The sequence below is a fragment of the Lampris incognitus genome, chromosome 1 (assembly GCF_029633865.1).
Source record: "Lampris incognitus isolate fLamInc1 chromosome 1, fLamInc1.hap2, whole genome shotgun sequence".
Classification (NCBI taxonomy): domain Eukaryota; kingdom Metazoa; phylum Chordata; class Actinopteri; order Lampriformes; family Lampridae; genus Lampris; species Lampris incognitus.
Window position 1 is genome coordinate 51929134 of NC_079211.1, and position 27670 is coordinate 51956803.

Below are 27670 nucleotides of genomic sequence, written 5' to 3' on the forward strand. Positions count from 1 at the left end.
AACTAGCCCTTTTTTCACCGAATTATAATTTTCTCATTAAATATAAACTGACAGACTGAGATATTGACATAATGCTGATACAGATCATTTTACTGGAGAAGTGTACACACATCCAACTTCTTACTGGGTGCAGGGTACAAAAATAGGGGGAAGAAATGACCTCGGGCCAAAAGGGATCTTCAGGCGGTTGAAGCCTTGGAAGATCTCCATGGTCAGAAGCAACACAACATGAAGTAGAGGGCCACTACTCCACAGGGCCGGTGCTTCAGTTGTCTGGTCAGGTGTTCTTTCTCAGTAAGCCGGCTTGTTCCTATGTTTCCTGGCTGAGGACCTCGAGAAAAAAAAAACGTTTTGTAGTTTCTCAAGGATTTAGAAGCAAATGTCCAGCACGTTTTATTTACCTTTTGGGCAAGAACGAGTTTCCTTTCATTTTGTACGAAGCTCTGACAAAAAGTCCATAATCCATTGCGTTCCATCTTCTTTTAAAAAATGGTACTCCATTCCCGTTGCAGTAAATCTACTCTTCTTTGGGCACCATAGTGTCCTTTGATAAGTATACTACCCAGTAGACCATATTAAATGCACCAAAGGAAACTGGGAAAAGGATTCGTGCGTATTTGTCAATTTTACTGGTGCCACCCATCCCGACGGTGGTGGGCTGGGAGCACGGCGACTGCTTCAGCTCTATTTTGTTCCCCATCATCTGAATGCGCTCCAGCTTGGGCCCTAAGAGATACTGGAGGGACGAGGGGCCCGCGTTCTGCCTGGACGGTGTACCGCCCTTCACATCTGGAGATGAATGCGGCGCCAAAGGGGCATTTCTGACCAGCTGGGTGGAGGACGAGGCTGCGCTGAGTTGGCTGTCGGACTTGGGGCTGCAGCGGGACAGGGTGGAGGTGCTGCCGTTGGCCTCGGCCGACGAAGAGCACTGGACAGTAGGGCAGGGTTGCCTCGGTCCCCCGGCTGTGCTGCAGGCGCCAGCCTGGGCCCTGTGGCTGCTCTGGGACTCTTGCTGAGACAGGTAGTTCATCCGCTTTCTCAGGTTACCGTTTGTGTCCCGGTTTTGCTGTAACAGGGGGGAAAAGACAGTAATGAGCAATACGTATTTTTCAGCTGTTGGTTGGAAACATACCAAGGTGATGTGCTGGGCTGAGTCGCAGTAAACTGAACCCTTATTACAGCCGTCACAACTCCGTTCATACTGATCTGTATTTTTCTCTTTTCTTATTTTTTTTTGGGGGGGGGGGGGGATTTTTCCCTCTTTTTCTCCCAATTGTACCCGGTCAATTACCCCACTCTTCCGAGCCGTCCTGGTCAGTGCTCCACCCCCTCTGCTGATCCGGGAAGGGCTGCAGACTACCACATGCCTCCTCCGACACATGTGGAGTCGCCAGCCGCTTCTTTTCACCTGTCAGTGAGGAGTCTCACCAGGGGGATGTAGCGTGTGGGAGGATCACGCTATTCCCCCCAGTTCCCCCTCCCCCCCTGAACAGGCACCCCGACCGACCAGAGGCGGCGCTAGTGCAGCGACCAGGACACATACCCCCATCCGGCCTCCCACCCACAGACACGGCCAATCGGCTCTGTGCACAACTGTAGTCCACTGACTTCCGGTTTCTACTGCAGCGGTCATACCAGTTTCCTGTTTGTTGGCGTGTGCTGTTGACGATGGCATGTTTTCCATGATGCCTGCAAGATTTACCACGGATAAATGTCAACCACATGCACACAACTGTCGACCTACTTTCACCTGCACCTACCAGCAAACGGGTGAAAGGTTTCAAATTGTACATATCAAGTTACGTCCACAACTATGAGGATGAGGATACTCATCCTCATAACTGAGTATCCTCATAACTGAGTATCATCATCTTCATAAATCTTGCAGGCATCGCGAAAAATGTGCCAATATCAATAGCACACGCCAACAAACTGGTAGACTGCTGCAGTAGAACCCGGAAGTCTACAGTTATGCACAGAGTCGATTGTGTCTGTAGGGATGCCCGACCAAGCCGGAGGTAACATGGGTATTCAAACCGGTGATCCCCGTGTTGGTAGGCAACGGAATAGACCACTACGCAACCCGGACGCCCGGGCATCCCTCTCAGATTTCTTCAGAATGCCTAGTGTAACACAGAAGAATCGTTCTCCTGCTGGCAAGGTTAATAGAAATCAATGCCGACTGGCGACCAATGAACCGCTGTCGTTTCCCCAAACCCTCCTCGTGCGAGTCATGTGATTGGCGTCTTTAACTTCCCGTCTTGCCTCAGGTTTGTGAGCATTTGTAGGCAGCGTCTGGTGCACTTCTGGCCGTTAAGAGGGACAAATGCCACAGTGCTCTCCCTCTCTAAAAGCATGCGGGGCGCTGTAAAACCTCATCATATTGATCTGATTACGGTCTCTTGACACAGATGGCCCTCCTCTGGGAGCCCCGGGCGTCCTGGCCGCAGTACAGATGTCACTTACCAAGGATTTCCCTCATTTCACACGAGCTTAAGACGGAGGGTAGGTAGGCACCGCATTGGACGGTAATGCAGTATAGCGTCAAAGGAGCTTATCCTTTTGAAAAGCTGATGTTTTCCAAGCAGGGGGAGCGTGACGCGGGTACGACGGCATATGCATGAATAATCCCCCACCACCACCACCACCACCACCACCACCACTGCCACCCACCCACCCCCACCCCGAAGTGAAGGAATTCAACGTTATTGTGTCCCGTGTCCAACAAGAGGAAGTGCATGGGTAAAATGGGAAGCAGGATTTTTGCATCCTGCCAGAGGTTAAAAACAACAACAACAACAACAACAACAACAAAACACAAAGAAGCCGAGAGGCTCTCGAGCTATCAACACACCTGCACCATCACGCAAAGCTCTTTAGTAGCTCCAACGGGGCCTGCTTTCGAGGAAAAGAGTATTAGTCTTCACCCCCACTGCCAGAGCCTCTGTGAAACCTATACAGATGTGCACAAGGCTGCGTTGCCGTGGCAACCTGCTAATCCACTGAAGAGCCCTTGTCACTAAACTGCGTTCAAGCTCCATTACTCCACACTGGGATTTGGACCGGAAGGCAAACCCAGAGGAGTCAGGCTCCATGAAACCGTTTCGCCAGGGTCGTTTAGTGTCCGGGATCGCTCAACTCTTTGAGAAGAAAAACAGACGAGACAAATCAGCCAGGGCGCACAACGGAGAGTAACCCTGGTAATCTGTCCTGTGCAGTGCCTCGGCCAACAAGAGCCTCTCTCTGAACCTAGTCTTTAACAGATACTGTACCGCTGTCAGAAAGTCCTTTGATTTACTGTTGTTATCTACGTACTCGCCCAAAATATCATACACAGATCCACCTCTGTGAAAACCCATCTGAGTTGTCTCAAATGGGTTTTGCACTTTATACGAACACCAGCGTGCGGGCCCCACACTCCTGAGTCCATTTATGAGTTCTGGTAGGAAACTCATCCTATTGTCGCCACAGCGGATCATCCGTTTCCATCTCTTCCTGTCCTCTGCTTCTTCCTCTGTCACACCAGCCACCTGCATGTCCTCCCTCACCACATCCATAAACCTCCTCTTTGGCCTTCCTCTTCTCCTCTTCCCTGGCAGCTCCATATTCAGCATCCTTCTCCCAATATACCCAGCATCTCTCCTCCACACATGTCCAAACCATCTCAATCTTGCCTGTCTTGCTTTGTCTCCAAACTGTCCAACCTGAGCTGTCCCTCTAATATACTCGTTCCTAATACTGTCCTTCTTCATCACTCCCAGTGAAAATCTTATCATCTTCAACTCTGCCACCTCCAGCTCCACCTCCTGTCTTTTCATCAGTGCCACTGTCTCCAAACCATACAACATAGCTGGTCTCACTACCATCTTGTAAACCTTCCCTTTAACTCTTGCTGGTACCCTTCTGTCACAAATCACTCCTGACACTCTTCTCCACCCACTCCACCCTGCCTGCACTCTCTTCTCCACCCACTCCACCCTGCCTGCACTCTCTCGTGCACTCCCCGTTACTTTGGACAGTTGACCCCAAGTATTTAAACTCATATGCCTGCGTCACCTCCACTCCTTGCATCCTCGCCATTCCACTGTCCTCCCTCTCATTCACGCATAGGTATTCCGTCTTGCTCCTACCGACTTTCATTCCTCTTCTCTCCAGTGCATACCTCCACCTCTCCAGGCTCTCCTCCACCTGCACCCTACTCTCACTACAGATCACAATGTCATCCGCAAACATCATAGTCCACGGAGACTCCTGCCTGATCTCGTCCGTCAACCTGTCCATCACCATTGCAAACAAGAAAGGGCTCAGAGCCGATCCTTGATGTAATCCCACCTCCACCTTGAACCCATCTGTCACTCCAACCACACCCCTCACCACTGTCACACTGCCCTCGTACATATCCTGCACCACTCCTACATACTTCTCTGCAACTCCCGACTTCCTCATACAATACCACACCTCATACAGTAATACAAAAATACCTACTTTCATCCTATTGCCAATTGGTAACCCTTAACAAGCCATCCATTATGCAGGAATAACTGAGGAACTGATGAGTAAACGGATGTAACTGAACAATTAGTATTGGTAATTACCAAGTAATATATGAGTAAAATAGTACTGCAATGACCACGGATGTGTAGACTCGCTAGCCCTTGGCTAACGGGTCGGAACCCTTGGTCAACTGGTTAGTGCCGTCGCCCGTGGTGCGGGAGACCCGGGTTTGCATCCCAGCTGCCCCCTGAATTCACTACAGTAGTATAGCAACAGCACTAGTAATAGTAGTCAATAGTAACTAGCTGTTAAACTTGAATATCAGGTGAGTGTTGGATGTCATTCTATCTGCTATCATTATGTTAATTAGCAGGACATTAAATATTCACCTCATGTTCCAGCTTAACAGCTAACTACTATTGATCCCTGTGGCACAAGTAATTCAAAATACAATTTGATTTGTGAATTTAACCCATACAGTGTTTGATGTAGAGTAACTAACAGCACATTATAATGACAAGGAAGCAAAGTAGAGATGCAGTAAAACCTCTATTCTACTCATATAGTACTCACCAATATACAGCTATTTTACTCATATGGGTATTGTCCAAATTCCTGAGTCGTTCAGGTTATCGATGCTGTGTGTCACTTAACCCGAGCAACACGTCAACGAGTGACAAGTCAGCAGGGATATAAAACATGAATATCTGTCTTTTAAATCTGCTTCTTTCCCCGTCATCCAACCATCTGCTTCCTCGCCTCTTTTTAAGCCGGGTTCGACCACATCGCCGCCAGCTCCGGGGCTCCTCTGATGCCTGGAGGAGGATTTGCTTGGTGGCGTTGACTTTGGAAATGTCTACCTCCTCCTATCTGTTGCACCACACTTATGTTAACCCCCTCCAGATAAACCCCGCTAACATCTGCTAACATCTGGTAACATCTAACACCTCCTGACGGCCTCATATACTAGAATTAAGAGGGTCAGTTAGACCACTTCAGGAACAAGAGCGACCACACCCTTTCTCGTCCCAAGGCCAGTTTTTGGCTACGTGTCTAACTACCGTTGAGGGGAATTTTCCGTAAGTTACCGGAATTTTCTATTTTGCTCTAGCAGACCAGGACTCAGAAGACACAGAAACACCATCATATTACAGGCCGGAAGACCGAATTACTTTCCTACGTGTGGTGTATGAAACACCAATACTGTTCTAAACTGTTTAAGTAGATAACTGGAAAGTGCACACGGCAGACTTATGACAGTAACGTAGTATATTTAGTCTTACGCTTAACAACCTAGCTATCCCGAGTAGAGCGGAGTACCAAGAGAATGCCCTGGTGGCGATTCTGCCTTATATACGCTTCAGGAACAACCAATAGCTGACCTCCACCTCATTCAGCACCAATCACATTTGAATGTGGACATTCAAAACCAACCAACCCACACTGGTTAGTATTCTGTGTTGGGAACGCCACACTACGGTGAAACACTTTCTCTGCGTTCCCATGAATGTCCGTCATTTAAGTGATCGGACATGTTGGGCAGCTTGAACCTCCGGCGCCCAGATGGATCATGGGATAGGAAGGGTGCGTATCAGATAACACGGAAACCGGAGTGCCATCAGATCATGTCAGTGGGACAGCGACACAAAACAACACCTGCAGCACTTCCTCTGTGTCCGGCTTGACCTTCACCGGCGTGGTCTGCGGCCCGGGAGGACACTTGGCCGGGATCCTTTTGGCCCGCTCGATCTGCGTGTTGGTGAAGTAGTTGACGGCGGCAAACTCGATCAGGGCGGAGAAGACGAAGGCGAAGCAGACGGCGATGAACCAGTCCATAGCGGTGGCGTAGGACACCTTGGGGAGGGAGTGGCGAGCACTGATGCTGAGCGTGGTCATGGTCAAGACGGTGGTGATGCCTGTGAAGGGGAAAACACACACACACACACACACACACACACACACACACACACACACACACACACACACACACACACACACACACACACACTCAACTTTACTGTTCAGTGAAGGGAAGTCTAATATAATTACTGCATCTCATTACCAAACACTTCTCATTACAGATGTTCGACAAGAAATCTTCTGTCAAAAGAGGTTTTGGGCGTCCGGGTGGCGTGGCGGTCTATTCCGTTGCCTACCAACATGGGGATCGCCGGTTCGAATCCCCGTGTTACTTCCGACTTGGTCGGGGGTCCCTACAGACACAATTGGCCGTGTCTGCGGGTGGGAAGCCGGATGTGCGTATGTGTCCTGGTCACTGCACTAGCGCCTCCTCTGGTTGGTGGGGGGGGGACTGGGGGGAATAGCGTGATCCTCCCACGTGCTACAGCCCCCTGGTGAAACTCCTCACTGTCAGGTGAAAAGAAGCGGCTGGCGACTCCACATGTATGGGAGGAGGCATGTGGTAGTCTGCAGCCCTCCCCGGATCGGCAGAGGGGGTGGAGCAGCGACCGGGACGGCTCAGAAGAGTGGGGTAATTGGCCAGGTACAATTGGGGAGAAAGGGGGGGGAAACCCCCCTCCAAAAAAATCACAGATTTAATTTGAGAATATATATATATATATATATATTCTCAAATTAAATCTGTGGTCACTGAATCATCTCGGATTCGTCTTGTTCAGTGAAGAGTAAAATAGTTTTTAAAGTTTTTAATCATATTGCCCAACATAATAACAGGAATCCATGGTTACCAAGAGAGAAAATGCCACGTGCTGTATCCCTGCCCGTACTACAGCTTCCTGTGTATTTAAAGCAGTACTGTGTACCGGGCTGCCCCAGATACTTCAGATAAATCATTACACACTTCGTGTTACGCTCACACGGAATTACTGGTCCTGAAGCGCTGTGCCTCGCGGGACAAAGGGCGCTCCTTGTATTTAGCCAGAGTCCGGCTTGGGCCCAAACCCCTCTCTCCACCAGAAAACCCTCTTAGAAGGGGCTGGTCTGAACGCGAGGTCGTGCAGGGCCGCTCCACCAACAGGAGGCTGCGGTGTACAGCCTGTGGCTCGCGTCTCTCCTCGCGCCCCTTGTGATTTATCACCAGCGGCAGCGTTATGATTTGGTGCGGGCCGCGGACCCCCCCCCCCGCCCCCCTTCGGAAGCGGAGCTGGAACAATCTGTGCCCCGGAGAGCTCGCCCGACATAAATTCATCTCCCGCGCCCCCGACTTGACTGCCACATAATTGCCTGCCAATCAAACGCAGCCGCGTGACGTTGATAGGTGAGCCAGGGCTCGAGGTCTCGGACTCACAGCATTAACCTCTAACACGAGGCACTTTCATCACGTTAATTGCTAAGATCACACGTGCAGCGAACCCCGAGTCCTCATAATGGCGGTACTGTAAGTTAGTGCATGCGCCCGTTTACTGATATAGCATATCATATGTATGATGGCGGCTGCTGTCATCGACTCACCGATCAGTTATCTCATCACCCTGCAGGATGCATGGGAACATTACGGTTATCGCACAACGACAAAACGAAGACGAAAGGACGGACACAAGTTCTCCTACCTCTGCAGATGTGAACGGCACCGTTTATTTTGGTCTTACAGCTGCCAGCCTGGATAAACACAACAGCTGTAACTGGATTTGTGTGGTATGTAGAAACGAATAAGAAAAACAGCAAATGGGGCGTCCGGGTAGCGTGGCGGTCTATTCCGTTGCCTACCAACACGGGTAACGCTGGTTCGAATCCCCGTGTTGCCTCTGGCTTGGCCGGGCGTCCCTACAGACGCAATTGGCCGTGTCTGCGGGTGGGAAGCCGCATGTGGGTATGTGTCCTGGTCGCTGCACCAGCGCCTCTACTGGTTGGTCGGAGCGCCTGTTCGGGGGGAGAGGGAACTGGGCGAAACTCCTCACTGTCAGGCGAAAAGAAGCGACTCCACATGTACCGGAGGAAACACATGGTAGTGTGCAGCCCTCCCCGGATCGGAAGAGGGGGTGGAGTAGCGACCGGGACTGCGCGGAAGAGTGGGGTAATTGGCCAGGTACAAAGGCGGAGAAAAAGGGGAAACATTTATACATGCACATGCATGTCTACATTTCCATGTATGTTTTTACCCACGGCTTACTAGCATGACCAGGCTCAGAATGACTCTAACTCCCAACTCTGCTGGCTGTAGAGACGGGTTCTGTGTTCTGAGATACAGAGCTACAACTCCTAAAGTTCTGTTTTGAGATACAGAGCCACAACTACTAAAGTTCTGTGTTCTGAGATACAGAGACACAGTTCTGTTTTGAGATACAGAGCCACAACTCCTACAATCCTGTGCTCTGAGATACAGAGCCATAACTCCTAAAGTTCTGTTTTGAGATACAGAGCCACAACTCCTAAAGTTCTGTTTTGAGATACAGAGCCACAACTCCTAAATTTCTGTGTTCTGAGATACAGAGCCATAACTCCTAAAGATCTGTTTTGAGATACAGAGCCACGACTCCAACAGTTCTGTGTTTTGAGATACAGAGCCACAACTCCAACAGTTCTGTGTTCTGAGATACAGAGCCACAACTACTAAAGTTCTGTGTTCTGAGATACAGAGCCACAGGTTCTGTTATGAGATACAGAGCCACAACTCCTACAGTTCTGTGCTCTGAGATACAGAGCCACAGGTTCTGTTATGAGATACAGAGCCACAACTCCTACAGTTCTGTGTTCTGAGATACAGAGCCACAGGTTCTGTTATGAGATACAGAGCCACAACTCCTACAGTTCTGTGCTCTGAGATACAGAGCCAAAACTCCTAAAGTTCTGTGTTCTGAGATACAGAGCCACAACTCCTAAAGTTCTGTGTTTTGAGATACAGAGCCACAACTCCTAAAGTTCTGTGTTCTGAGATACAGAGCCACAACTCCTAAAGTGCTGTTTTGAGATATGGAGCCAATAGTTCTGTGTTTTGAGATACAGAGCAACAACTCCTAAAGTTCTCTTTTGAGATACAGAGCCACAACTCCAACAGTTCTTTGTTTTGAGATACAGAGCAACAACTCCTAAAGTTCTGTTTTGAGATACAGAATCACAACTCCTAAAGTTCTGTGTTCTGAGATACAGAGCCACAACTCCAACAGTTCTGTGTTCTGAGATACAGAGCCACAACTACTGAAGTTCTGTGTTCTGAGATACAGAGCCACAACTCCTACAGTTCTGTGTTCTCAGACACAGAGCCACAGTTCTGTTATGGGATACAGAGCCACAACTCCAACAGTTCTGTGCTCTGAGATACAGAGCCACAACTCCTAAAGTTCTGTTTTGAGATACAGAGCCACAACTCCAACAGCTCTGTGTTCTGAGATACAGAGCCACAACTACTAAAGCTCTGTGTTCTGAGATACAAAGCCACAAGTCCTACAGTTCTGTGTTCTGAGATACGGAGCCACAGTTCTGTTATGAGATACAGAGCCACAACTCCTACAGTTCTTTGCTCTGAGAAACAGAGCCAATACTCCTAAAGTTCTGTTTTGAGATACAGAGCCACAACTCCAACAGTTCTGTGTTCTGAGATACAGAGCCACAACTCCAACAGTTCTGTGTTCTGAGATACAGAGCCACAACTCCTACAGCTCTGTGTTTTGAGATACAGAGCCACAACTCCTACAGTTCTGTGTTTTGAGATACAGAGCCACAACTCCTAAAATTCTGTTCTGAGATACAGAGCCACAACTCCTAAAGTTCTGTGTTTTGAGATACAGAGCCACAACTCCAACAGTTCTGTTTGGAGATACAGAGCCACAGTTCTGTTATGAGATACAGAGCCACAACTCCTAAAGTTCTGTGTTCTGAGATACAGAGCCACAACTCCTACAGTTCTGTGCTCTGAGATACAGAGCCACAACTCCCAAAGCCACACAAATTAAGACAAAAAACGTGAGCAGAAAAGAGAGGAAAAAGTTGGCAACCACTTATAGGCAGCTCCGGGGAACACTTAGAAATGAGCTTCATCCTGTTTGAGCCCCACACTCCCCTAAGCCAATAAGGGGAACCGTAATGATGCCCCCCCCCGCCTTCACACACACACAAACACAACACTTCTGGTCCTGGCCGAGCTTCTGAAACGAAAACTTCTGTTTGCACAGACAATGTGCCTCCTCTATTCTCTTAATAGGACTAGGGTGGTTGTTGAGCCCCCAAGCAGGGAAACAGTCAGCATATGGCAGGGAAGAAGAGGAGAGGTCCAGACTATCACTACCCACCCCCTCCCTCCCTAATCCTTCCCAGCAATGTGTGTCCGTACGCAGGGAATAAGCGTAGATATCCACTGTCTCGGGGAACAGGCCTGACGTATAACGAGAGTTAAACTGCTTGATGCCTCCATTTTACAGTGCCTTGGCCAGCGCTGAGATGGGGGTGGGGGTCTAAACCAAACACATTGTCAAATACATAGGCAGCCTTGTTTTCCCCCAGTTCTTTTTTAATAATGACCACAGGATAAACATGCTGATGTTGTCCTTCAAATACCGAGCCCCCCCCCAAAAAAAGTGAAACATAGCCAAAATTATGTATTATGAATGTGTGCACATGTAAAATATACAGATCATATTTTCCTTCTGTCATCAACAGGTATATTACTGCTGTCTTATTGTTTGCTGAAATACTTGGGGTAATATTTGACTGGTGGTACATTTTTTGGGAGGGTGGTTTCTAATTGCACACCGCATTATGGTATTAGAAACCTGCGACAACCTTTGACCTTTACTGTTTCACTAGCAAGGACCACACCGACAACAAGATGCATTTAAATGAGCTTTGTATGGAATCTGCCGTAGCACCCTGGCCACAGCGGACCCCCTCAGAACACTACGAAGTAGAGGAAAGAGAGAAAGAGAAAGGGGGGGGCAGAATATGAGAGCGAAAGGGATAGAGAGGGTTAGGAGAGGGTTAGGTGGGCATTTGTAGGGATGCCGGCAGTAGCGTGTCTGAAGTGTGATCCTGCTCCTGACACTCGCTAGATAAAGCGTCAGTTCACTCGCAAGGGCCACACCGTCAACAAGCATTTACATGATTTATTCAAGAAAAGTGATTGATGTGCGTAGTTCTTGTAGTTCTTCCACTTGCTGGCTCTATTGTGGGGAAGCTTTGTAGGGAATCCGTCGTAGCACCCGAGCAACAATGGACCCTCCTCAAAACCGCCAGTTACTCCGGATAAGACTGAGCGGATCTGAGACCTTTGAGACCTGAACAGATGTAGCAATGATGTGTTTGGGAGGACCAACAGCCCGTGACTTATATGAGGTGTTCTGGGACGCCACTGCGGGAGGCTTAAGTGGTGGTTCTGATCCTGAAGGAGTGTCCGGAGTAACTAATGGGAGACAAATGTATTTGTTTTACCAGCCATCATAGAATGGGCGTAGGTAATGAAACAAGTCAAGGTGATGACATCGAACAATGGGAAGGTTATTTTATACTGGTCAAGAAAGTAACTGAAACTTTTCCAAGTTGTTCAGTGGGATGAGAGGGTTGTGGGAGGTAGGCTGTTGATGATGGAGTTCTGGGAGTTGACGATCAGGGATATTAGGGTAGTATTTACAAGTTGAATGTATGTTTTATTTATGGAGGAACCGTGTTGGGAGGGTATTTGCATGAGGGGCTGAACTTCTGTTTGCACAGAAAATGTGCCTCCTCTATTCTCCTAATAGGACTAGGGTGGTTGTTGAGCCACCAAGGAGGGGAACACAGTCAGCACATGGTAGGGAAGAAGAGCAGCGGTCCAGAGTACCACTACCCACCCCCTCCGTAATCCTTCCCAGCAATGTGTATCTGCATGCAGGGAACAAGCGTAGATATCCACTGTCTCAGAGAACAGGCCTGACGTATAATGAGAGTTAAACTTTGCAGGTGAATGAGTCGGAGATCTGTGACAAGGGCAATGAACTCATCTTGAATTGCCCCATCCTCTCTTTGCTGATGAGGACGGTGGGCTGGGAGACGCGGAAGACTCGTCAGGTGAACTGTGGAAATATTGCAATGTTGTGAAGGGATGAGCCGGGCGGGATACAAACGATAGAAGAAACTGACTTGGAGCTTGGTGGACTCACTCGCTTCCTGGACAACTTTTGGATTATGGAGGGCAGGGTCACAATTATGAGGGTATTGTGGACATAACTTGATATGTACAACTTGAAACTTCTCACTCGTTTGCTGGTAGGTGCAGGTGAAAGTTTGTCGACAATTCTGTGCATGTCGTTGACATTTATCCATGGTAAATCTTGCAGGCATCGTGAAAAATATGCCATTGTCAGTAGCACACACCAACAAACAGGAAATGGTATGACAACTGCAGTAGAAACCTGAAGTCAGTAGACTACAGTTATCCACAGAGCCTTTTTCCTTGTTTTAAGAAAACGGAGGGAAAACTTTCGAATAAGTGAAGCTAAAAACATAATATAAGGGCGTCCATGTAGCATAGAGGTCTATTCCGTTGCCTACCAACACAGGGATCTCCCGTTCGAATCCCCGTGTTACCTCCGGTCTTGGTCGGACGTCTCTACAGACACAATTGGCCGTGTCTGCGGGAGGGAAGCCGGATGTGGGTATGTGTCCTGGTCGCTGCACTAGCGCCTCCTCTGGTCAGTCGGGGCGCCTGTTCAGGGGGGGACTGGGGGGAAAGCCCTCCACGGATCGGCAGAGGGGGTGGAGCAGCGACCGGGACGGCTCGGAAGAGTGGGGTAATTGGCCAGACACAAATGGGGAGAAAAAGGGGGAAAACATCCAAATAAAATAATATTATATTGTAGAGCCGAAGTAACGGAGAAGACCGTAGGTTCACACTTTAGCCGTGTAGGCAACTTTCTTTAATCCACGGTAAATCAGCGAGACAAACAAAACCCACAGCTCGACTGAGCGGAGGTGGCAAGAATAACCAGAAAACTGGCTGGACAACCATAACTTAACCCTGCGTTAACCTGCCAGGGCAACCATGACTTAACCCTTAGTTCCTGGGTTGAATTCTGTCCCCAATACGTGTCCACCACATGAGCCCCCCCAGAATTCGCCCTAGTAATCGAAGTCAGGCAGGCGCGGGGGGACGACAGGCCGTCCGCGGCGGCTCCGGATAACAGGGGCCGGAGTGTCTCTGGGCGGCATTGACGCGGGCCTGTGGAGGTCGGCCTGAGGAGCAGACGAGGCAGCTCGGGCCTCCACGGGGGGAGGAGGCGGAGCCGGGGGACGACCGCGACGAGGAGGTTGGGCTAACTCCAACGGCTGCGTCAAGTCCAGGTGTGCGGGTTTAACTCGGTCCACTGAAACATGCTCGGCCGTGCCCCCAAAATCCACCACCAGGTGCTTAGTTCCCCGTTCCAGGACGCGGAAGGGGCCGTCATAAGGGGGTTGCAGAGGGGGGCGGTGTGCGTCGTGACGGATGAACACGTAGTCCGCTGACTGCAGACCTGGGGGCACCTGGGACACCGGAGCGCCGTGTTGGGCGGTAGGGACGGGTGTGAAAGCTCTGACCCCGTCCAGCAAGGAGGCTCGTTGGTCCACAGCTGACCAGGGACGCGTTGCATTGGGCATGAAATCGCCTGGGACTCGCAGCGGCGTGCCGTACACCAGCTCCGCAGAGGAGGCTTGTAGGTCTTCCTTCGGGGCGGTCCGCAGGCCCAGCATGACCCATGGGAGCTTGTCAACCCAGTTGCAGTCCTTGAGAGTAGCCCGAAGCGCAGCCTTCATGGACCGGTGGAAGCGCTCACATAGGCCGTTCGCCTGAGGGTGGTAGGCGGTAGTGCGATGAAGCTTGACGCCCAGAGCCTCACCCACAGCATTCCATAGCTCTGAGGTAAACTGTGGCCCACGGTCAGATGAAAGGTCGGAAGGCGTACCGAAACGTGAGATCCACGACCCAATAAAAGCCCGGGCCACATCAGCAGACAGTTCAAAAGTTTCAAGGAGGAGATGTTTAAGTGCGGCGTATTTACCATCGGCCGGTGGGTTGGTTATGAAACCGCTAATCCTGGAAGCCGTAGCGCACCCCAGCGCTGCCAATACGTAGTAGTACCTGATCTCGTCTGCTGTTATGTCTCTGAGCGCGAACTGTGCCTCAGCCTGCGCGAACCATGTAGCCGCGGAAGACTCCCAAAACTCCGGCAGTTTAATTGCAAGGGCGTTCGTAGCCATAATGTGTGTGGTTTCAGAAAACTTATCCGAAAACCGACGTCGGGGTCACCAGTGTAGAGCCGAAGTAACGGAGAAGACCGTAGGTTCACACTTTAGCCGTGTAGGCAACTTTCTTTAATCCACGGTAAATCAGCGAGACAAACAAAACCCACAGCTCGACTGAGCGGAGGTGGCAAGAATAACCAGAAAACTGGCTGGACAACCATAACTTAACCCTGCGTTAACCTGCCAGGGCAACCATGACTTAACCCTTAGTTCCTGGGTTGAATTCTGTCCCCAATACGTGTCCACCACAATATATTGTAATGTGCATGGATAAATAGACACGTTGGCCGCTGGCTGACGAGTCTGACCCTTTAGTCGAGCGGTCAGCGATGTCTCCCGCGGTGCGGACGATACGAGTCTGGCCATTTAGTCGAGCGGTCAGCGATGTCTCCCGCGGTGCGGGCGATACGGGTTCGCGTCCCGGCCGCGGCAGTTCCTGTAGTTGCCCCCCCCCCGAATTCATTAATCTATACATATATATATATATATATATATATATATATATATATATATATATATGCTGCCCCCCGAATTCGCTACATTGGTGTCAGAAGTGGGATGGAGCGACCGGAAGCGTAGGCGCCCTGAGGCGTGAAGGAGCTGATATGCTTAAGCGCGGGACGCGCTTCCCGAAGGAGGGGGGTAGTGTAACGTGCATGGATAAGTAGACACGTTGGTCCTTGACTAACGGGTCGGACCCTTTCGTCGACTGGTTAACGTTGTCGCTTGCGGTGCAGGAGACACGGGTTCGCGTCCCGGCTGTGGCGACGGTATCTCGGGCTGCCCCCCCGAATTCGCTACAATATATAAAAGCAGATCGAACAATGGACAGGTAACAATCACGTGTTACATTATTACAAATTAGTCAGCTGTTTTTTTAAAGCAGTGGATTTTGCCTACAGTAATCACAGCCCTGCTTTGAGGTAATAAGAAACGTGTCATACCGACATTGTACTAAAGCTATCAGCTGTCCGTGTGGCATTAATTAAACATATGAAGAACAGTGAGCACTGTGTTGCACTTGAATTTCGTGTAATCTAAAAAAAAACAAAAAACAGCGTGTCATTATATACATAATAATCACAGCATCAGCGCCATCGTCCCGCGTGAAGAGCGGAAACACGCCAGCACTGTGTCCTCTGTCAGCTCACAGCCATCAAAAGAGCTAATGGAGAAAAAGAAACGGCCCCTTCAGAATGAAGGATTTGCACGCTATACATACCAAAAACAGTTCTCGCCGGGACTGACTCTTTATTTATCCAGAAGGACACTTGGGAGAGGATTACTGTCATTATGCAGGGGATGTACGTCTGGATCATGAAGTAGCCCATTTTGCGCTTCAAGTGGAAGTGCACTGTCATCACCACATATTCACCTGAAGGATCAACCAACAAAAACAACGAGTGATTGATCAGTGATCAGCGTCCAGTTACTGACACAGATTATAGTGAAAAGATGCAATACAGTTGAAAAATGCACAGTTGTGGCAATATAGGAGCCGTTTCATTAAAACACCTCGATGCAGGCACTGTCAAAATATGATCCTTTTGTTTCTTTTCTCTCGTTAACGTTTTTAAACACCCATCCATATTAACAGGCTCTCTCTCTCTCTCTCTCTCTCATTAGTCTCACGCCACACAAGTCACGGCTGATCTTTTTTATGATAGCCGCTCCTCCCACAGCAGCTCCCAGAATCCTTCAAATCATCCACATTTGCATCGCTGGCTCCTTTCAGTGCCTCTTCTCGCCATATTTGCAGAGTTTGATCTCACAGGCCAGGTGCTCTTTGCCAGGCCAGGTGCTGTTTGCCAGTCAGGGTCAAAGGTCAATATCAAGTGAAGAGCGAGGGTTCAAATCCATTCGGTTTCTTTTGGTTTAAGGCAACCTATGACGCGCGTGCGGTTCATTAACACGGGCTCGCGGAGCAATTCAATAAAAAATATTTTTATATACTTTTTTTTGATTAAAAAACATTTTTAATACAAAACAAAGCCTAATGGTGAACTAAATGAACAATTCTATTTAAAATAACTAGTCCCAAATACACCATTTTTTATACATATAACAGTAAAAGGAATAACAAACAAACACATACACGGCGCCAGGGGTTACAAAGTTTGACACAATTATAAAAATGAAGGGGTGCAGTAAAAAAATATCAAAAAGTAATGTTAATATGTTGAAGTTGGAGCATCAATTTAAGGTTTTCACAGCGTTTCTATTGCATCACGTAGATAATGCTCTAATGCAGTACTCTGCTTCCCTTTTAAAGGTAGAAAATGAGGGTTTATTTTTCAACACTTTACATTTACGGATACTTGGCCAGCGATATGACGAGGCTACACGGAAAACAGTCATTTTCTAATTCTCTTCTTCTTCTATTTTATTTTCTAATTCTCTTGACCGCCAGAGGGCGCACACAAGTGACGTAGTCTATCAGGCCCCTCCCCCTCCCTCTGATCCGCCCACGAGCGCCGCAGTACCGCGGCAGTGACAGCGTAGCATGGCTGGCTAGCTTTCCGTTTCGCTCTGTGTGAAGAACGCGTTATTATGAAACCCACTGCTTTTCTGGGCACTCTCTCTCTGATTGGCCAGTACTCGCACCCGTTTTCCGCGAACTCTGCCTCTGATTGGCTAGTACTCGTCGCCTCCGTTGGTTAGGTTGGTTAAGGTTAAGGGTTAGGGTGGGGTTAGGAATAGGGTTAGCCAATCAGAGATAGAGTAGGGGCGGGTCTTCCTAGAATCCGTCGTGTCTTGGCCAGAAAAGCAGTGGGATCCATAATAACGCGTGAAGAACACCTGACGGGGGCAGAAGCGGGACTGTCTAATAATCACCTCTTCCGGCCGTCTTGGACACACGAATCTGGATTTATGCCGTGAAAGCACCGCCCCACGGGCTCTCCCCCTGCTGTGGCAAGGTTGCGTGGCCACCTTCGCGTGTAACACGCCATTTTGAAGCAAGGTCCGAGAAAAACGTCGACGACAAGGCCGACGAGGCTGGCTGGATCCAGAGGCCCAGTACGGGAAGCAAAGCGGCGTCTCTACTACCCGACGTGCCCCCAAAACCAAGCTACGGGGGGCAGCTGTAAGTCTCCGATGGAGAGTACGTAAAGGGGGCTTTCCTCAGCAGTTCGCAGGGTTACCAAACAAAGACGCCATCATCAGCGGGGCCCTGGCGGTCTCCGGCGGGGCCCTGGCGGTCTCCGGCGAGGCCCTGGCGGTGTTAAGTAAAGCTGCCGCCTCGGCAAGGCCTCTTGCAGGCTGTTGAGCAGACGTCAGCGTAGCGAACGAACCAACACCACTCAGTAGCTCGTATCGTGGTTTGCGCACTTTTCTCAAGCGCCTTCCGGTTCAACTAAAATGCCTTCCGTTTCTCCTGAAACGCCTTCCGGTTTAACTGGCGTACCTTCAGTTTCACCTGAAACGTCTTCCGGTTTAACTGAAACGCCTTCCTTTTCACCTGAAACGTCTTCCGGTTTAACTGAAACGCCTTCCGTTTCTCCTGAAACGTCTTCCGGTTTAACTGAAATGCCTTCCTTTTCACCTGAAACGTCTTCCGGTTTAACTGAAATGCCTTCCTTTTCACCTGAAACGTCTTCCGGTTTAACTGAAATGCCTTCCTTTTCACCTGAAACGTCTTCCGGTTTAACTGAAATGCCTTCCGTTTCTCCTGAAACGCCTTCCGGTTCAACTAAAATGCCCTCCTTTTCACCTGAAACGTCTTCCGGTTTTACTGAAATGCCCTCCTTTTCACCTGAAACGTCTTCCGGTTTAACTGAAATGCCTTCCTTTTCACCTGAAACGTCTTCCGGTTTAACTGAAATGCCTTCCTTTTCACCTGAAACGTCTTCCGGTTTAACTGAAATGCCTTCCTTTTCACCTGAAACGTCTTCCGGTTTAACTGAAATGCCTTCCTTTTCACCTGAAACGTCTTCCAGTTTAACTGAAATGCCTTCCGTTTCTCCTGAAACGCCTTCCGGTTTAACTGGCGTACCTTCTGTTTCCCCTGAAACGTCTTCCGGTTTAACTGAAAGCCTCTCGTGCCCTGTTTATGATATACTTTAATGATCCCCGCAGGGAAATTACACTGCATTTAACCCATCCTAGCTGTGTGGCTCGGAGCAGTGGGCATTAATTAATGAGTATTAACCCTAACATGCGTGTCTTTTTGATGGCGGGGGAAGCCGGAGCACCTGGAGAAAACCCACCGCAGACACGAGGTGAACATGCAAACTCCACACAGAGGACGACCTGGGATGACCTCAAGGTTGGACAACCCCGGGGTTCAAACCCAGGACCTTCTTGCTGTGAGGCGTCAGCGCTAACCACTGCGCCACCGTGCTGCCAATACGCCAAACTGTGCTCATAGTAAGCTAAATGCCTGAAATGTAAAAATATAAAATGTAAGGGGGCAACCGGGTAGCGTAGCGGTCTATTCTGGTGCCTACCAACATGGGGATTGCCAGTTCGAATCCCCGTGTTACCTCCGGCTTGGTCGTGCATCCCTATAGACCCAATTGGCCGTGTCTGGGGGTGGGAAACCGGATATGGGTACGTGTCCTGGTCGCTGCACCAGGGGCGGATCTACAAAGTGGCAAGGGGTGGCAGCTGCCACCTCTGGGACACAGTCTTGCCACCCCTGTTGCCACCCCATTTATAAATCAGATAATATGTTTTTAAAGTATATTTTATGTACATGCATGGTGAAGGTCAATGAGACCCGCACCAAACTCATCTCAAACAGAAGTCGCCGATTTAGAATCCCCCTCCCCATCACAGGCGCGGATCTACAGGGTAGCAGCTGCCACCTCTGGGACACAGTCCTGCCACCCCAGGAAAAAATCCCTAGATCCACTACTGCGCTGCACTAGTGCCTCCCCTGGTTGGTCGGTCAGGCGCCTGTTCCGAGGGGGAACTAGGGGGAATAGCTATGTCTCCCTGGTGAAACTCCTCACTGTCAGGTGAAAAGAAGCGGCTGGCGACTCCATATGTATTGGAGGAGGCATGTGGTAGTCTGCAGCCCTCCCCATATCATTATGTGAGAGTGTTTCAGTTGTGTAGGTGAAAGCATTTCACTTGTGTGTGTGTGTGTGTGGTTTTCAGTGTAGTTTAAATATGAGCGAGTTAGTTCTGAATAATGTCCCTCATGGCCCCTCACAGGTATTCATCGTAGCTGTTGACGAGAGTGTGGATGTAGACTACAGTCTGCGTCTAGCAGTGGTTACCATATATCAACACAAACAAGGGTCGCACTAAATCGGTAAGACTGGATCAACTTTATTTTGTGCCCTCGTTAATGTTCATTCATTTGCACAAATAATGTGTTTGCGCGTGTGTGTGGAGCGTAGATCTTTTGGCATGAGGAGTCTAGATGGGGAGACCACCAGCAGCAGCAAATGAATAAATAGATAAATGGTCATTAAAGTGGTACGGGGCATCCAAAAGGTCGCTGACCCCTGGTCTAAACTGTATTCGTGTTGTTGTTGTTTTTTTAAACATTATTTGTGGCTCTTATTTTCAGATATGGTGACTATAAAGGCAAATGGGTAAAACGGTGACACTGCACGGTGGCGCAGTGGTTAGCACAGTCGCCTCACAGCAACAAGGTCCTGGGTTTGAGCCCCGGGGTAGTCCAACCTTTGGGGTCATCCCGGGTCATCCTGTGTGGAGTTTTCATGTTCTCCCTGTGTCTGTGTGGGTTTCCTCCGGGTGCTCCGGTTTCCTCCCACAGTCCAAAGACATGTAGGTCAGGTGACTCGGCCGTACTAAATTGTCCCTAGGTATGAATGTGTGTGTGTGTGGGGGGGGGGGGGGCTGTGATGGCCTGGCGGCCTGTCCAAGGTGTCTCCTCCCCTGCCGCCCAATGACTGTTGGGATAGGCTCCAGCATCCCCGCGACCCTGAGAGCAGGATAAGCGGATGGATGGATGGATGGTGACACTGAAGGAGCTTCAAGTCAAGTCTTTGCATTTTATGGATTTTGTAGTGAACATAGTAAATAGAGACGGCGCAAAACTCTCCTTCATCTGAACATCTTCTTCTTCTTTCAGCTTGTTCCCTGTTGCTCAGGGGTCGCCACAGTGGATTTTACAGTTTCTGTCGGTACCCTGTGAGGGCACAGCAGCAATGGCGGCTGTTGTGAACCTGAGCCTCGACCAATCCAGTATGGTCTTTTCAATCTGCAATAATGATTTGGCAAAATTTTACGTCGGCTGCCCTTCCTGACACAACCTTCCAATCAATCCCACAATTCCAAACTTTCCTTCATCCAGACATATTACCCTATAAAACATAAGCAGAGATATGGCGAGCGGGCCGGGCTCCTACCTGTGATGGATTTAATTGTTTCACTGGAGACCGTCTGGCCAATGAGATCATACTGAACCAGACTGGAGGACTCTGACGGCACCTCCACCGAGTGCTGCGGGCCTTTGGTCCAGGTGTAGATCATCTCTGTTTTAGGATAGGCATCTGCAGGCAGACAGACAAACGACAGGGGGCGGAGCCACGGAATAAAGTTACACATAGCTTCATATCTGATGGACCATCATTTTGACCTGGCATCTTTTACAGTTCATAAATCTATAATACCAATGTTTTTACAGATTCAGAAAGGGATGACGATTTCAGTGAGCCAGCTGAGAGCGAGTACGAGGACTTCGCTATCAAGAAAGTAGACAAAGCAACCAAGAAAGGAGAAAAACCCAAGAAAGAGAACAAACAGCAAGAAGACCTCCAAAGCCAAACTGCAGGCGACCTGCCTCCAATCTGGGTATGTGTCCTATAAAAGATTTGCTTTTAAATTACACACACACACACGCTTTCTAGATATCTACTGTGTAAACGAATACACATTCTTAAAGTCTGAGTGGGGAAGAGGCATGTGATGAAGGTCAGGGCGGGGGAAGAGGCATGTGATGAAGGTCAGGTCCTGGTTGCTTCCAGACCCACTTTGCTACCACAGGAACTAGTGAGTCTGTGCAGTGTAGGCAGAATGTGTGTCAGCTGGCATACTTTGCTTCTGTGATATTTTACTTGTTGACAGATCGTGTCGACATGTTAAAAGGACAACGCGGGGGCGTCCGGGTGGTGTGGCGGTCTCTTCCGTTGCCTGCCAACATGGGGATCGCCGGTTCGAATCCCCGTGTTATACCTCCGGCTTGGTTGGGCGTCCCTACAGGCACAATCGGCTGTGTCTGCGGGTGGGAAGCTGGATGTGGGTATGTGTCCTGGTCGCTGCACTAGCGCCTCCTCTGGTCGGTCGGGGGCACCTGTTTGGGGGGGGGTGGAACTGGGGGGAATAGCGTGATCCTCCCACGCGCTACGTCCTCCTGGCAAAACTCCTCACTGTCAGGTGAAAAGAAGCGGCTGGTGCCTCCACATGTATCGGAGGAGACGTGGTAGTCTGCAGCCCTCCCCGGATCGGCAGAGGGGATGGAGCAGCGACCGGGACGGCTCGGAAGAGTGGGGTAATTGGCCGGATACAGTTGGGGAGACAAAAATTGGGGAAAATCAATCCATCCATCCATCATCCAAACCGCTTATCCTGTTCTCAGGGTGGCGGGGGTGCTGGAGCCTGTCTCAGCAGTCACTGGGCGGCAGGCGGGGAGACACCCTGGACAGGCTGCCAGGCCATCACTGGGCCGACACACACATGAAATTATACTATCAAATCAATCAAATTGTAAAGTCCACCATTTTAATTACCATAATGTTGGCAATTGGTGATGAAATTACGCCCCCCAAAACAAAGACAACGCTAACATTTCCATAAGCTCACAGTAGTGACATTACACAGTCTGAGGAATGATAAATAAATTCATCCATTATCCCGTAATGGATCCTAAAAGGAATCAGTTGTATACTGGAGAATGTGTCGTGTCTGGGAAAGCACAAAAGTGTGGGATGTTTCTCTTGGCCACTCCCAACAGGACGCCACACTGGCGGGACACTGACCGCACTGGCAGGATGAAGTGACTACGCTGCATTGTGGAGTGGAGCACAAAGCCTGCACACACTTGTCCAGATGGAGAACGAGAGAGAGAGCGAGAGAGAAAGAGAGAGAGTTAAAGACGAAACAGACAGCCAGGAAAAGACACACACACACATACACGCAGCAGCCATGGAAAACAGCAGCATAGGTCTGAGCTGACCCGAGGCGTCGGAAGGGATTCTGACCTTTCCTCTGCTCGGGGCCACATCAGAGCCACGGCTGCTTCCCCGTGACTGGAGGGCAGGAGGTGGTGAGGATGGGAGTAAGGAGGAGGATGCGAAGGGGGGGGGGCTCCGCACCATTAGAGAATGATGCTAACTAAGAAAATGGGAATTTGTCCTCTGCAATGTCACAATGAGGGATAATTGACGCAGGATCGGCGAGCAAGCGAGCCCTCCTTTTCTTTTTTTCTTTTTGTTTCAGTCCCTCTCCCTTTGCAGATGCTATCTCCAAAGTGCCTGTGCTCTTTTCCGCGATTAGGCCGAGCAGCCTCATTTGAGAAGATAAGTGTTTTCTGCTGACCGGTAGGTTCAGTCTGAACGGTGATGCTGAGTTAGGGCTTCATTGTTCGGTCTTCACGGCCGAATGAAACATCTCAGCGTTTGGTGTTGGCTTGGCGTCAGTCTGTGTTTCACAACGCCATTAACTGTTCACGCCATTTTAGTGCAGAATCCTTCTCAGTACAAAAAAAGGACGTCATCTACGGGGGAAAAACATTGAGTGAGCCCAGGATGGGCGATCAGATAATTCTGCCTCCATACTTTCAGCTCCAGTGAAGTGGTTGGGGTCTTTGTTGAGGTTAGCGGTTGGTCAAACTGCCATGCTTATGGGGTATTTTAACAACACCGGCACAAGCAACATAAATGCCACCCTACGTCTAGTCTCCAATTGACCTTTCGCAAAGTCCCGCCCCCCTTAGTTACTGTTGCTATGCCCGTCAAGCATTTCAGAACTATCCAGGAAGTAGCCGGAAAACACCAAAACATGAAGGAAGAAATCAGCACATTGTGTGGGTAAAAGTAGCAGTAATAATACGTTAGCTGTATTAGCTATCAATAATAGCTAGTAGCGAGCTTAGCTTGGAGCAGACAGGTATTTGTGTTGATTTTGGATGGATCAAGCTGGCCATGGGGTCTGCTATACTGCCAAATCTATTGCCCACATTGCGCTTCTTGCGTTCTGGGTTTCGGGAAGGGAAAGAAAATTACACCCCCTCCAAACTTTTCAGATATCTCTAGATTTGCAGATCCCATAGGCACACCGTTTCAGCATTTTGTTGTGTGTTTGAAAGCTTGACGGACTGTTGCTAAGGTAGGATTGGACAAGCACCGTTCTGGGGCGGTACTCTGCGAAAGGTCAATTCACAGCTGGACTACGCTGTCCAGTCAGCTCTGGTGAATGAGCCAGGAGAAAACATCTGGACATTGGGCGGCACGGTGGCGCAGTGGTTAGCGCTGTCACCTCACAGCAAGAAGGTCTTGGGTTCAAACCCCGGGGTAGTCCAACCTTGAGGGGGTCATTCCAGGTCGTCCTCTGTGTGGAGTTTACATGTTCTCCCTGTGTCTGCGGTGGGTTTTCTCCGGGTGCTGCTGTTTCCCCCACTATCAAAAAGATATGGGGAGAACATGCAAACTCCACATAGAGGACAACCTGGGATGACCCCCAACGTTGGACTACCCCGGGGTTTGAACCCAAGACCTTCTTGCTGTGAGGCGACAGCACTAACTACTGTTAGGGTAGTACTCCTGTCTGTGCCCCAGACAGACAGGAGTACTACCCTTTGGTTTTATGTGTGCTTTTCAAGTGTGCCGCATGGCAAGACAAACTGGAGTTGGTCCCCGGGTGCTGCACGGCGGCTGCCCACTGCTCCTAGCTACACAGCTAGGATGGGTTAAATGCAGATCATGATTTCCCTATGGGGCTCAATAGAGTATATCAGAATCCACAAAAAAAAAAATCAAAAACATTGATCAGCTTCTCTCCCTTTAGGCCATCCTGCTACTCCGAGGGAGGATGGGGGTCAGGCCTCACAAAATCCTACAAGGAGGGTGAGTTTTGATTTGTATCAAAAAATAGTCTGATATGTCGCTCTGATTTGGATGCATGAAGCTTCAGCTTTGAGTGGTTGAAGTTTTGGTGTGCAAATACCCTTAACTGCATATCTCTCTCTCTCTCTCTCGCTCTCTCACATACACACACTGGACTTACAGCTTCCAAATTTCAGGGGGCATGCATGTCCATCCATAGGGAAGTCCACAAGCTTCATGGGACACTCAGCACTTATAGTCAACCTGTCGGGGCACAAAAAAAAAGACAATTGGGTTGAATAGCACCAAATACACATGCGCCAACACACATACATATTCTGAAACACAAAGCTTAGCAAAGTTATTTGAATAATCTTCCCTGCCCTTAAAACAACACAGGATCTTGTAGACCAGTATAAAATGTGATAATCTTGCAGTTGTAAACACAGGTGATGGGTGGGTAGCATAACCTCTGTTAGTCTCAAATTTCCTTGGCGTTTTACTTGCTCATCCTAACTACTTACAACGAAATCCATGCTGGACAAAGGTGGAAACGCCATCTCTCATTTATAATGGCAGGTTAACGGAAGAACAAGAAAGCTTATTCAGTTTCGTTGAGGAAAATGTGTGTCAACATTTATCCAGGGTGGAACTGGGATCCATGTTTATGACTGGTGCCGGGTGCTGGAATCCACCCGTTCCCCTGCCTGCTTTCCCACATATGCAGAAAACTGCAGTTGGTTTTATGTGTGCTTTTTGAGTACGCCCTCGAAACCTCAACAGACCGTAGACAAAGACATAAAAAGAGCAGGATGCCCGTTGGAGCCGCGGGGCGTAAATGAATGCGCTCTTTAACCGCTGTGGTCACTGAAGTGTTTACACACAGGCTGAGATATGCAGGGCGGGCTCTGCAGTGCTTTGGGTTTATGTGTTTTTGGTACTGTGTTCAGCGCTGGAGAGCACGGCAGCGTGTAGGTTAGCACCTCATGGTGTAGAGGATGGTGCCGTTCTTCATGATGCGGAACAGCTTGTTAGGCGCCGTCATGTTGTGGGCCACCGACTTCTTGCCGTTCCTGAAGAAAGTGTCCGGCGTCCACACCTTGGTCACCATCAGGTTGTTCAACCTCAGGATCTCTATCGGTCCGTCGTACATCAACCTCCGATCCACCCACGTCTGGCGGAAGAAAACGTCCATTGTGTACTCCTGAGATGGAAAACCAGATGTTAGACAAAGCACACAGAAGCCAGCCAGTGAAGAGCGTTGCTTCTACCAAGTGATGTGTTTCTATGCTGATGACTATCTGCTGACTGAAATATGTATATTTTTCAGATGCATGTGAAGCTTAAATGACTTTTCCAAATCCACGAAACTGACTATTCAAAGTTTGTCCAGTGGACTTCTTCTCTGAGATGTTTGGACAGACATGGGGTAGGAACTTTTTTAAATTGTCAAAACGTCGGACACAATGCAGTGATAAGTAAACGTTATGCAGACCCTGAAATACTGGCTATAACTACTAGGGGTGGGACGGTTCACAAATCTCCTGGTTCGATACATCTCACGGTTCAGGTCTCAGGATTTGGATTCAGTACGATACAGTGGACGCCTTGGTGAGCAAGAGACAAAACACCATTGCAGTTCTCTATTTTTCATCTATTTTAAGAATTTGGCCCAACATGTTGGCATTATCAAGGCACGCATTCAAACGTAATGCCAGTGCAAAAGTTCTAATACGATTTTGTGCCATCATTTCTTGTTGTGTAACACAATTGCTTTACTTTAAAACTTTAGACTTTTAAAAACTACTAGAACGACTATGGCGGTCATTTTGACCGTTTTGGATTTTCAAAGTTTAATAACTTTGTGGGGAAAAAAGATACAGACCTGCCGCTCCCTGAATACTGCTAGAAGACTCATTAGAGACCCACTAGTAGACTCACTACTCCGTTGGCTAACGTGTTGCACCCTTTAGCCGACTGCTTAGCATAGTCGCCCGTGGTGCGGGAGACCTGGGTTCACGTCCCGGCTGCCCCCTGAATTCACTACAGTGTTATAGTTGTTAAAACTTTGGTGTCAGTTGTTTTCTAACAGACATACTAACATATGCAGTGCATTAATATCTCAAGTGGGTATTTATCTTGACAGAATATCAAGTTTAAAAACCGGCGGTCATTAGGTAGGAGGGAAATCCCGGTCGTTCTAGTGTTAATAACACATGATCTCGCGAAATGGGGAGGTTCTCGAACTGTGAAGGCCGTATCAAATGATTCGGAATTCGATCCAGTGTGGTCCCACCCCGATAACAGCACGTACGGTATAATGTCCTGGCCATGGCCACCACCACGGCTGTGTTTCGGTACGTACCATTTCAACATCTGAGACGGGCCCGAAACTTGTCACGTAGATGTCTGTTTTGACCTCAGTTACAGGACCTTGGGAAAGAAAAGAAACACGCCGTTGTCCCGGTGCACTGGTGGTATTCCCAACTATTTAACCGCAACGAGCCCCTCTTCCTCCCACTCCACCTGACTCCGTGATGCGGCGTGCAGGGTTCATTGTGTCTGAAGAGGGATGAAATCCAAACAGCTACGCATGCAGTAGTTTATCTCGTACGTTCAGTATAGCTATTTACATAATGGAATGGAAAAACAGCTTAAGAGGATTAAAACCTAATCCCGTTTAAACATTTTGAATGGTGAGCTGTAAAGATAGCGGCCCCCAAACGACATTGTTTTCCTTAAGTGCCGGGGTACATAGAGCTCTCTGGCCGTGTCATGTGCTGGTACAGAGCGCCGCACAGGCGACCAGCTCCTTTCCACTCTTTACTTGCTGCAGTTTCACAACACGAAAACGGGACTTGTGCCACTTAAAGTGTGCATTAAGCCTATGTGTCCCGCAACACGGCTTATATAACTAGATTCACGGCAACAAGCTGGCATGGCAGACCCCTGCAGAGGGCAAGGCTGCACAGGGAAGCGGCGCAAAGTGT

General features: G+C 49.1%; 1 protein-coding gene across 1 annotated transcript in view; it reads right to left on the minus strand.

Annotated features, from left to right (window-relative positions):
• Nucleotides 1-517: 517 nt before the first annotated feature.
• Nucleotides 518-27670, minus strand: part of gabra4 (gamma-aminobutyric acid type A receptor subunit alpha4) — a 27824-nt gene continuing 671 nt past the window's right edge. The window contains exons 3-9 of the mRNA XM_056277901.1: nucleotides 27046-27113; nucleotides 25664-25884; nucleotides 24862-24944; nucleotides 20988-21131; nucleotides 15884-16036; nucleotides 6151-6410; nucleotides 518-1066 (exon numbers count right to left, since the gene is read on the minus strand). Coding sequence (XP_056133876.1) covers nucleotides 518-1066; nucleotides 6151-6410; nucleotides 15884-16036; nucleotides 20988-21131; nucleotides 24862-24944; nucleotides 25664-25884; nucleotides 27046-27113 — 1478 coding nt within the window. The remainder of the gene's footprint in view (nucleotides 1067-6150; nucleotides 6411-15883; nucleotides 16037-20987; nucleotides 21132-24861; nucleotides 24945-25663; nucleotides 25885-27045; nucleotides 27114-27670) is intronic.